This window comes from Oryza glaberrima, chromosome 5 (assembly GCF_000147395.1).
Source record: "Oryza glaberrima chromosome 5, OglaRS2, whole genome shotgun sequence".
NCBI classification, from domain to species: Eukaryota; Viridiplantae; Streptophyta; class Magnoliopsida; order Poales; family Poaceae; genus Oryza; species Oryza glaberrima.
The window spans coordinates 25,895,313-25,907,399 of NC_068330.1; the positions used below are offsets into that span (position 1 = coordinate 25,895,313).

General features: G+C 45.2%; 2 protein-coding genes across 2 annotated transcripts; one reads left to right on the forward strand and one right to left on the reverse strand.

The window, feature by feature from the left end:
- Positions 1-210: 210 nt before the first annotated feature.
- On the forward strand, positions 211-2,522 carry LOC127775042 (phosphatidylinositol 4-kinase gamma 4-like). The gene is made up of 2 exons (XM_052301354.1): positions 211-1,810; positions 1,894-2,522. Exons 1-2 carry the CDS (start codon positions 449-451, stop codon positions 2,275-2,277), a joined length of 1,746 nt encoding a protein of 581 aa, XP_052157314.1. The 5' UTR covers positions 211-448; the 3' UTR covers positions 2,278-2,522.
- Positions 2,523-4,167: 1,645 nt separating this feature from the next.
- On the reverse strand, positions 4,168-6,480 carry LOC127773029 (probable esterase KAI2). Its single transcript, XM_052299038.1, has 2 exons — positions 5,966-6,480; positions 4,168-4,848 (listed from the first exon to the last, which is right to left on the reverse strand). Exons 1-2 carry the CDS (start codon positions 6,355-6,357, stop codon positions 4,341-4,343), a joined length of 900 nt encoding a protein of 299 aa, XP_052154998.1. The 5' UTR covers positions 6,358-6,480; the 3' UTR covers positions 4,168-4,340.
- Positions 6,481-12,087: the final 5,607 nt, after the last annotated feature.

The window sequence follows — 12,087 nt, forward strand, 5'->3', positions numbered from 1 at the left end:
CAAAACTGGGGGACGGCAACCAATCGCAGCAGTCCATGTTCCGCGGCGCGGGTGGATCGGCGAGGACTCCATCTTCCCCGGCAATTCCGGCGAAAGCATCTCAAATTGGTACCAAATGGCAGCCATGGCGAGCGCGACAAACCGCCAGAGGCACCTAATTTTGGCACTGGTCGTCCCCAGCAGAGCAGATGAACAAGAGAGGTGCCTCGCAATTCCCAAAACGAAACGAAACGAAAGGAAACAAAGCGATCCTTCTTGCGCTCCGGCGCCGCCGTCTCCCCCTCGCGCGGTTGCCTGAGCCAAGAACAGGATCGGAGGCCAGGCCCCATGCATGCATGTTAATTAGTCTGTCACTGATCACTTCATCCCATTAGCCATTAGCTGTTTCTCATCCAGAAGGACGCGCCATCCAACACACATCGATCGATCGGAGGTTGATTGGCCGGCCATGACGACGACGGCCGCCGGCAGAGCCACCCTGTGCGCGGCGAGGGAGGAGCAGGAGCTCCTGGCCACCCGCCTGAATGTGAACGGCATCCGGCCGCCGCATTGCGCCGCGGAATCCATCCTCATCTACCTCACCGCGCCGGGGCTCTCCATGATGCCCATGCGGGTGATGGCCTCCGACTCCATCGCCTCCGTCAAGCTCCGCGTCCAGACCTCCAAGGGTTTCGTCGTCCGCAAGCAGAAGCTCGTCTTCGATGGCCGGGAGCTCGCCCGGAACGACAGCCGCATCATGGACTACGGCGTCTCCCACGGCAACGTCCTCCACCTCGTCATCCGCATCTCCGACCTCCGCCTCATCACCGTCCAGACCGTCCATGGCAACAAGTTCAGGTTCCGCGTCGAGCCCGGCCGCACCGTCGGCTACGTCAAGCAGCAGATCGCCAAGAACTCCACCCACGACGACGACCACCACAGCCTCGTCCTCCAGGGCGAGGTGCTCGACGACGCCCACCTCATCCACGACGTCTGCAGGACCGACGGCGCCGTCATCCACCTGCTCGTCCACCGCTCCGCCAAGCTCGCCGCCAGGCCCGTCGACCGGGACTTCGAGGTCTCCATCGTCGCGCGCAACCGCAACGCCGCCGCCGACGCTGCTCAACCGACGTTGCACCTGCAGAGGGACTTCGCCATCGAGCCGGTCATCGTCAACCCCAAGGCCGCGCTTCCGCCAGTGATCGAGAACCTGGTGGGCGCCGTGCTGGCCGGGATGGAGAAGGGGAACGCCCCGATCATGTCGTCGGAGGGCACCGGGGGAGCGTATTTCATGCAGGACGCGTCGGGGCAGGAGCACGTCGCCGTGTTCAAGCCGGTGGACGAGGAGCCCATGGCGGCCAACAACCCACGCGGCCTCCCACCCTCGCCCACCGGCGAGGGGCTCAAGAAGGGGACACGCGTCGGCGAGGGCGCCATCAGAGAGGTCGCCGCCTACATCCTCGACCACCCTCCCGGTGGCCGCCGTTCGTTCGCAGGACATCATGGCTCCGCCACCGTGGGCTTCGCCGGTGTCGCGCCAACCGCGCTGGTCCGTTGCATGCACAGGAGCTTCAAGCAACCTGCAGCTTCCGAACAAGGTCCTCCATTGTTCAAGGTGGGGTCATTGCAGGCGTTCGTGAAGAACAGCGGCAGCTGCGAGGACATGGGACCTCGTGCGTTCCCGGTGCACGAAGTTCACAAGATCTGCGTGCTGGACATCAGGCTGGCCAACGCCGACAGGCACGCCGGCAACATCCTCACCTGCAGAGACGAACAAGGCCATGGCCTCACCCTGGTTCCGATCGACCATGGATACTGTCTTCCTGAGAGTGTAAGCACTGACGAAACACGCCGGCCAATGATTTAGCTAATGATCCTGATTCCATTTTGTGATGATGCATGCACATCGATCAGTTTGAGGATTGCACATTCGAGTGGCTCTACTGGCCGCAGTGTCGGGAGCCATTCAGCGAGGAGACGGTGGAGTACATAAGGTCACTGGACGCGGAGGAGGACATCGCCATTCTGAGGTTCCATGGGTGGGAGATGCCAGCCAAGTGCGAGCGCGTCCTGCGCGTCACCACCATGCTGCTCAAGAAGGGCGTCGACTCGGGCCTCGCCGCGTTCGACATGGGGAGCATCTTGTGCAGGGAGACGCTCACCAAGGAGTCTGTCATCGAGGAGATCATCCGTGAGGTTGAAGACGATGTTGGTGATGAAGCTGCCTTCCTGCAGTCTGTCTCTCAATCCATGGATCGCCGTCTGGGTGAATTATCCAAGAAAAAAAAAGTAATGTAAGTATACAAGATTAACTGGTTGCCCTCCCTCTACTCATATCATAGATAAATAACGTCAATAAAAAGGGCCAAGCTAAACTAATTAAAAGGGACAGAGGAAAAGGTTGTACTAGTGTACTTGAGTTATAAACTTTTTGTGCAGCTGACAATTGAGTGTACATGTAATCAGCAGTGGATTTAAAGGCCTTGAGGGCGTGTACCCTTTTTTTTCTTTCATGTGGTTTAATTATGTGGAAAATTTGACTACATGCATCACCTATTTTCCACAAACATCATGATCAAACTTAATATAACTCTGAATTCTCGCTTAATTTACGCATGGTCAAACTTACATGTAACTGCAAAGAAACAAAAATAACAAAAATCAATACATGTCGCGTGACCGCGCATTTCGCTATCTGTTTTGCTTTTCTTATTTTCTCTCCATGTGTAGATAGAATATGATCTCGGTGTTTGTGCTGTCATAATTAGGGTTAAACTTTTCGGTTTAGCTAATTTGATCGGTCCTCACCGAAATGCCGAAATTTCTGAAATTTCGGATATTACCAAAATTCACAGAAAAATTTAAAAATTTAGGCTGAAATAATATCGTATCGGAGGGGTCTGAAATGACCGAAATTTTGAAAATTTCTTTCCGGAATTTTGAACCCTGGTCATAATATGTATATGATACCGAGTATAATCTATCTTGTCATGTTTTTTTTTCAGATTTTCTCGTAACTATTTTGACCATCTACAAGAAATAGCACACTCTATTAACAGTACAAAACACTTTCCCTATAGAGCATCTTTACTATCCTTGAGGAGGTAACATGAGGTACCAATCTAATCTAACCGTTGATTTAGAAGTGGGTATGATCAGGCTAAAGAAATTACCGTCGTCGCATCAAGGCTGTCGTGGCTGCCGTCGCATCGAGGCCGCCGCCGCCGCGCCCGCCGTCGCATGGAGTTTGCTGTTCACATGTGTTGCTTTTGGAAGCACGTGTGTTGCTGTCCGTCCTCTCCAGTTGCTGTCCATAAAAAACCTTCCATCGCGACCTCGCTCGTTGTTCGATGTTTGCTGTGGCCTCAACGAAGACGAAGATGACGCCGCCTGCCTGACGAGGAGTTCCTGGTTGTCTTTGCGACCAGCAGCTGGCGCCTATGTGGCGGTGGCTCCCGTGGTGCTAGCAGCTGCACGGGGCGCGCTGGTGGCTAGCCGACGCGCCACGACGACGCTAGTGGTGAGCGGCCGATGCCGATGCCGCCGCCCAGGTGTGACCGCTAGGGGATGCGAGGACAAGAAAGAGTACGCGAAAAGACAAAAATACCCTTCCACACATGGTACCGCATCAATCCATTCTGCAGTACCACACGGTACAGAGGCTCAGCAATTGGATTGGGCTAGACGGACGGCGAGGATTCGATACTGCACAGGCTCAAGGACAGTAAAAAAGCTCTTCCCTATATGTATACCACCGTTATGTAATAATATTGTCCCTTACAAGGGTAAAGCCAGTGACGGGTGGCTAAGAGCCTGGCCTCTCTCAAGGACACCTTAAAAGTGTCAGGAGGAAGAGATTGCAATTGCACAGTACGTAGATAAGGTTCGATACGATGTAAAATCAGAGAAGATAGGAGGGTAATATGCAGGCAGGGTGGAGGGGACACATACGGTGCGTGTGGTGGCTAGTGGGGGAGGGGACGAGGGGTGGCGGTGTAGCTGTGGCTGGAGGCTGCTCGCTGACGAATCTTCGATCAATTATGTCCTTTAAATTTCAGGAAAAATTTCAGCCAGCCGGCTAAGAAATTAATGTACAGCCCCAGGAAATTAAACACATTTTTAATAAGGTATATGTCCCATTGAAAATGGTACTTACATCCATCAGCATACCCAAACCATGCATGCAGGTGTACAAGTAACATAACCTCTATGATATGTTTACACAGGAAAACATAATAGTACAACTAATGCATGCTCTGAAAACAAAACAAACAAACATACATACAAGGGAGCACACATGCAGCTAGCTCTGACGCATATATGTGCAGACTTTTTACAAGCATGCATGCATGATGCACAACCTATATGGCAACATCGATGCCACCGGCAATCTCCACGGTGCCGGCGTCGTCGTGCTCCGCCTCCGCCGCCGCCTCCCGGAGGCGCAGGACGCCGGCGAGTATGTCCAGCAGCTGCTGCGGCGCGACGAGCTGGGGGAAGTGCCCGACGGAGCCGATGATCTCGACGGCCGTGGCGGCGCCCTTCATCCTGAGGTGCATGTACTCCGCCACGCTGGGCGGCGCCGCGAAGTCGGCCTTCACCTGGACGATGGTGCACGGCGTCTTCACGCCGTCGAGGACCTCCCGCTGGTCGCCGAGGAAGATCATCTTGGCCAGCTTGAGCGCGACGGTCGGGTCCATGGCGAGGAAGCTCTTGAGGAGGTGCTCCACGGCGGACGCGTCGCCGGCGGCGTTGGGGAGGAAGCTCCTGACCCAGCCGTCGAAGTCCGACTCCATGGCTGCCAGCATGCCGTGGATCGCCGCCTCCTCAAAGCCTCCTACATACCCTTCCTCCTCCAAGTTTATGTACCTGATCGATCGATCCACCACCCGTTTTCATCAGCTATACGTTCTCTAGTTCAGTTTTAATTTTGTTCATCAGTTTCTTGTACTGTCAGAGTAGCTTACTCCTATCTGGCAGCTGCATGCCCAATTGAATTTTCAACAGGTACTTGCATGCAATCGAGTAGAAATGCTAAGTAATCAATTAGATGCTTGATCATGCATGTTTTGGCAATAGAATATTAATTAGTTAGTTGCAAGGATCTGAAACATCTTGACTGATTGATACATGGATAATTTCTTGTGTTCCTATTTTTTAGCCACACGTACAGGTTATGGACTAACTAACATGAGGCCACGATTGATCGATCCTGCTTCATCTCATCCGGACTAGAGCTAGCTTTGATCTAGGGCCTGTTTGTTACAACTCCAACTCCTAAATTTAACTCCAGGAGTTGAGTCTGGAGTGGAGTTGTGGAGCTGCCTAAACCCAGCTCCACAACTCTAGTTCATTTTGTGAGAGAGCTCCACCCAGTTCTACTCCCAGTTTTGGTGGAGCTGAAACTGTTTGGCTGAACTCCAGCTCCATGAGGGGTGGAGTTGGAGCTGGAGCTGTGCCAAACAGACCCCTAATCTAGAGTAGCTAGCAGCAAGTGTTTGTTGCGACGTCCCGGTCGATCCGGCCAAATCTTTTCATTAGTCAGATTTGACAAGCGCTATCTAGGGAAAAAGAATCGAAAAGGAGGCGTTTGTTTTCTTCCTGTGAATGAAGCTATGCAATTGATGATGTTTCTAGATGTTGGGTGAGTCGTGAGCAACAGTGAACGTGACTGCTGCTGCATGGTCGCGATTAGTGTGCTGACGTGGACGTACACACGCTGACAATTAACACACAAAGTTGACAATGATAAAACTCAAAAGCTAGCATAGCTGCTATCTACTGGGAGTGGTATCTGGATGAACCAAACACGTGTTACACAACGACTAACTAATATAATTGTGCTTAAAAATAACTAATTAAATTAATTAGCTGTAATAATTAATAACGGTAATTAGGCTATATATGTCATCCTTGATCTTGAGGGGCTTAATTAATTAAGGAACAGCAAAAATGAATGAAATCTAGTGATCGATAATTAATTAACCTCGGGGAGGCGCAGACGAGGAAGATGTGGGCGAAGAGGTCGGGTCTCCGTTGGGCGGCGATGCAGGCGGCCATGGCGGACATGGAGTGCGCCACCACCACCGCGCCCGACGCGCCCACGCCCCGCTCCTCCATCACCGCGATGAGCTCGTCGGCGAACCTGCCGAAAGTGTACTCGTCGTCGTCCTTCCCGGCGCCGGCGCCGGTGAAGTCCCAGTCGAAGAGGAGGAGGTTGTGGCTCTTGGAGAGGGAGGGCACGAGCTTGTCCCACACCGCCTGGCTCGCGCCATAGCCATGGGCAAGCACCACGCTAATTACTCCCCCTCTCTCCTCGGCCTCGCGACCACCTCTCCTTTCCACCACTCTCGCGTTGGCGCGCCACATCTTCTTCATAGCTTCGATCAGCTATAGGGGCTTCACTCTCAGGAGCTAATAAGCTTAAGCTGGTGCAGTAAACGGCGCAACCACGTACGCCTGTATTTATAGGAACTCAGCAGATGCCAGCCCGATTTTGTGTCAACAAAATTGAGGGCTAGCAATTAATATAGCCCGCTGTTTTGAGAAGTAACCGATTGATAGCTGCCTTATTAAAATATAAAAATGCTCGGTTACAGAATTTAGAAAATAAACTACAAGCCAAACTTAAATTGGTTTTCTCAGGGTATCCGAATTCTCACTAGTTGATTTTTAGAATTTAAGGCTTCTCTAAACAGACTCATATTTCATTTTTTTTGAAAGGGCTAAAGATTCTATAAGAAACTGCAACGATTAATCACAAAAAGAACCACGCGCACTTTTACAATAAATGATTGACTTGGATATACATAGATTATAGTGCATCTTTCTTTCTGAATTCTGACAAGCAAAAAAAAAAAAAGGACAGAAGGGCTAGAAAAGGTGCAAGAAGGCAGGTAGCAAGTGGCCGGGAGCTACAGTACAGATAGCCTAGATTCCCAGTCTCTCCCGGGAAAGTGCTGCTTTGTCGCCTAGCTAGCATCACCAATGGTGGTTGCCAAGTCGTAGATACTCCGTAGAACATATCATCTCTGACTGAACATCAACAATTTTTACATTTTAGTCCCTTCATAAAATTTAATCTATAAATAGATCCTCATAAATACTAAAGCTAAACCTCAGCAGTCACACCTATGACGCGGAAGCCCAACATCTCAGCGTCATCAGTCTGGCCACTTAGCTATGTGAAGCTCAGCTTTATAGTACTTGATAATATAAATGTGCTATTTTTTTACTATACGATGTTAAGTACTCCCTCCGTTTTAAGTTATAAGACGTTTTGACTTTGGTATTCTAAGTTTGACTAATTCTGTAGAAAAATATAGTAATATTTACAACACCAGCATAGTTTTATTAAATTTATAATTGAGTAAATTTTCATAATATATTTGTCTTGGTTAAAAATATTACTATTTTTTTCTATAAAATTAGTCAAACTTAGAGTAATTTGACTTTGACCAAAATCAAGTCTTCTTATAACCTACTAAAATGGAGGGAGTAGCTTAGTGGCTTTCTTATGCAATCTCTCCCTGGCATGATCGACTTCCCATGCCTCTGTTTTTCATTCTCTTTTCTAATTGAAGTGTTCTGGTGATATTAGCTGATCGAACTCTGTAGAAAGCGTTCTAATTATATTAGCTGTCCTATATAGAAAAGTACAAAATATACTGGTGCTTACTATTGTATTGCCCCTTGGTGCTGAGATGTTGGACTTCGTCGCCATGGACCTGACGCTAATGTTGAGCTCTATTTTTAGTTATAATTGTACGGGGTTTTATTTGGAGAATAATGTTTGTAAAAGGGCTAAAATGTTAAATTGCTGGGCTGAACACGTCATCACTGTCCGCATATTAGTATAACATTTAGGCAAATACAGTACTCTGCTACCCAATTAAAATGATAGATTTGGAGTTATATATCAGCATCATATCATTAGTTCATTACATGCTGGGATCCTCTACATCCATAAGCAAGCAGATTAATTAAGCATGATAGTATTAACTAGCATTCCCTTTGTTCTTAAAAAAGTACATTTTAAAAATTATCTAAAAAGAATTATATTTTTTGATTTTTGTGAATACTAGAATTTTTTTTTACGGAAGGAGTATGTCATGACCTCATGCATTATACTAGATCATTATGAGTAGAGCTAGCTAGCTGAAAACTTGGATATATAATAAGGACGTGTACCACTCAAGGCTACAAATTTGGGGTGCCAATTAACCTAATGTGTAAGGACAAACTAATTAAAGGCGTTGTCCACATCAGTGAAGCCTGCTAAACCGATCCTTTTCTAAGCATACAGGACCAGTTGTCGTGTTGCGTTGAGAGATTACAACCCAATTTCATCACGGAAAAGAATAAGTTGACAGAAATTCCTAGCCACAGGGGTCCCAATAAGCAACTTGCCAACTTGCAGTTGCAGTTTCCTCCAAAAGTTAACTTTTCGTGCATTTAAGTAGTGTGCCTGAACCTCCATGTAGTGCATCATGTGCGCGTTATCTCAAATTAACCACAGCAGTCTTCCTGGTCACAAAATAAAAAAAAATGAAGTTAATTAATTTTGGATGTCTTAACTTTTCGTGAATTGAAGTATGCAAGATTCTTAGTTTTGTTTGAGTTTTCTCAGTTTAAAGCGTGATAGATGCTCCTATTTTGGGATCGCAAAAAACATTCGGTTTGCATGTCGTATGTCCAACTTCCGAAGCTTTACCCATGAATATATTTTTAGAGGTTCGAATTGTATAAAAATGATATGAGTTTGAGTTTGTTGTCTAGTAAGGACCACCACTAGTAAAGTAGTAAAGAGGCTACAATATTTTGGGGCGCCGGACAAAGAAGGTATCCACATCATCTTTTTTTTTTTCATGCTAAACGGTTTTCTCCCTAACAATATATACAAGCGACTACTTGTCGTATGTGTTGAGATAGCAACATGTACAATTTAATCACATAGAAGAATAAAGTAAGTAATAGAAATTCCTAATAATCACAAAAAATGGGCATAGTTCCATTAAGAAAAGAAAACCATTAGATTTGTTTTTTTTAATGGACAGAGTGAATATGCAAATTAAAAGTCCTCTCACAGCAAGTTGCCATTAAAAAAGTGTCGGCAATTTCGGTCGTGTTGCCATCATACGGCCAGTAATGACGGCCAAAACAATAAACAGAGGAGCTAGCCCGTGTCTTTGTTAATCTGCACTACCGTCATAAGATTCTTCGGTCGCAACACATACAGTTCGATCATTTCATCCTGAATAACTGTTATATAATCCAAATTAAGTACGTGCCATATGTATGGTGTTTGGACTAGAGCAGTTAATTCCCATATCGTCCTGCTGGAGACGTCAAACAACTGTTAATAACGGATGAGGCTATCTGTAGCTTGTTAGGCCACTGCCAGGGAAACTTTCATTCTGATTAAACTTATAGAGTTGAGGAATCAAGTTAAATCCCAATGATGGGCAGCACTTTCTTAATTTTGTCTGAAATTTGATTTCTGAATCCAAAATTTGAGTAGGTTGTGTTTAGTTCCCTTCAAACTTCCAACTTTTCCGCCACATCAAATATTTGGACACATGCACGGACTATTAAAAGTGAAAAAAAAACAATTGCATAATTTACATGTAAATTGCGAGACGAATCTTTTGAGCCATGATTTGACAATGTGGTGCTTCAGTAAATATTTGCTAATAACGGATTAATTAGGCTTAATAGATTCATCTCGCAGTTTACAAGCAGAATCTTGTCAGGGTTATGTATACCACATACCTAATAGTAGTTGACTAAATCTCGGCAGGATCCACCACGTACCATGTCCTATACGGAAACAACCTGCGGATATAGTAGGAGTTCCGGATAAGGAAAGACAACCAAAGTTCTACATGGAAACGGCAAGGCTACTCGGATTGTATCCATATTGGTTTCCCTAGTTCTACTTGGACAAGAGGACACCTGTGGGTATAAATATAAGCCCTCTAGGAGGACAGGGGGACACCCATGATATGAGACGATCAACACCCCCCATGGGACAGAGAATCAACACCCAACACAATCGACATAGAAGCCACAACCTAGAAGCCTACATACGCCAAGACGCGCCGCCGGATATCGACTTCAGGGATAAGCACGGCTAGTACCCTACGGTGTCTCCGGATACTATCAGGAGAGACGAAAGCGCTATCTCTGATCTCGTCGGGCACGGATTCGAAGAGTAAGGCTACCCTGTTGTCGACTACGAGTCAGATCGTCAGACCGCCATATCGACAACAGTTAGACAGGCTACCCTACATATTGTACTGGTGTGATTATCATGAATAAGAGCAATATCGGCTTCAGCCAACAGGATGTAGGGTTATTACCTGACAACTCAGGGGCCCGAACCTGTATAAAAATCCCTGTCTCCATCTCTTTTACCTCAGTCTCGCGTATATCCTAGCACCGACGATCCCCATACTATGCAAATACCATAATTGCGACATCAAACGTCGACAAATCTGTAATTTGTTTTGTTATTAGTATATGTTTAATATTTCAAATATATATCCATATACTTAAAAAAAATTTAAAAATGAACTAAACACGGCCTAAGTTTATCTGTCTATTTCAAGGATTGAATATCCTCTGCAGTCGACTGCACCACGCCTTTATCACTTGTCATTAAGATCAGTGAGATCATTGACAAAGCGCGGGGCAGTCGACAGTAGAGTATCCTGGTCCCTATTTCAGATGCAGGTAGATCAGATGAACGTGAAGGCGAAGCAGATGCTGAGGTGGCGGCTGTCAGCGTTGATGTGCCTGTGACAATTATTTTTTTCTTCTGTTTTCCAATGTTAGCCTCATTGTGTGTGGTCCTGCTATATAAGGATTTATTTAACGTTATAGGGTACAATCATAAAACGTTTCTGTTAAAATTTTGTAAAAATTGTCATACTAAAAAAATTGACTCTCGGTCAAATTTGAATATGTTACAAATAAGTTCAAAAAGGGGAGAACGTATTTTCAAAAATTAAAAGAACATTTTAAAACAAAAGCAGAGGAAAATATGCAAGGGTGTGTCCAGGGCAAACCGGAGCTTCGATCTGAGAAAGCAATAATGGTAGACGAAAAACGAGGAAGTTACCGATGCGAGTAGCTCAAAAGAACCTGGCCTTAGAATCCCGAGTTTTTCTAAAAATGGCCCTATGTAAGTATGGTTTCTAAACACATACTAAAAACTAGCATGGTGGTCCACGCAATCTACGCAGCTAGCATCATTATATTTTCTCTCATATAATGTTTATTCTGAATTTTAGTTAGTTTTAAATTCCTATATGGAATCTATACTCTACTTCTAATATTTCTTTTTTTAATTCTAAATTTCTATTGTTTTCTTAATTGTATTTCTATATGGACTCTATACTCTACTTCCAATATTCCTTATTTTTAATTCCGAATTTCTATTATTTCCAAATTATATTTCTATATGGACTTTATACTATACTTCTAATATTCCTTATTTTTAATACCAAATTTCAGTTATTTCCTAATTGTATTTCTATATAGACTCTATACTCTACTTCTAATATTCCTCATTTTTTAAATCCGAATTTCAACTATTTCTAAATTGTATTTTTATATGGACTCTAGTCTCCTCTTCTAATATCCTTATTTTTAATTCCGAATTTCAGCTATTTCCAAATTGTATTTCTATATAAACTCATCTTTCAATATATTCTTTAATTTTAATTTTAAATTTCAGTTATTTCTAAATTGTATTCCTATATTGATTTTAAACTCTTCTTCCCATGTTTTTCTTAATTTCGAATTTTAGTTATTTGTAAATTGTATTTTTATACGGACTCCAAACTCTACTTTTGTCATGGTTATAGATACCACATACCTAATAGTAGTTGACTAAATCTCTGCAGGATCCACCATATACCATGTCCTATACGGAAACAACCTATAGATATAGGAGGAGTTCCGGATAAGGAAAGACAACCAGAATTCTACATGGAAATGACAAGGACTACTCGGATTGTATCCATCTTGGTTTCCCTAGTTCTACTTGGACAAGGGGACACCTATGGGTATAAATACAAGCCCCCCTAGGAGGACAGGGGGACA

Excerpts from the sequence above, each read along its gene's own strand:
- LOC127775042 (XM_052301354.1), top strand. The coding sequence starts at position 449 with ATGACGACGACGGCCGCCGGCAGAGCCACCCTGTGCGCGGCGAGGGAG. Across the intron at positions 1,811-1,893 it reads GATACTGTCTTCCTGAGAGT|TTTGAGGATTGCACATTCGA; the intron begins GTAAGCACTGAC and ends CACATCGATCAG.
- LOC127773029 (XM_052299038.1), bottom strand. The coding sequence starts at position 6,357 with ATGAAGAAGATGTGGCGCGCCAACGCGAGAGTGGTGGAAAGGAGAGGT. Across the intron at positions 4,849-5,965 it reads CTCGTCTGCGCCTCCCCGAG|GTACATAAACTTGGAGGAGG; the intron begins GTTAATTAATTA and ends TCGATCGATCAG.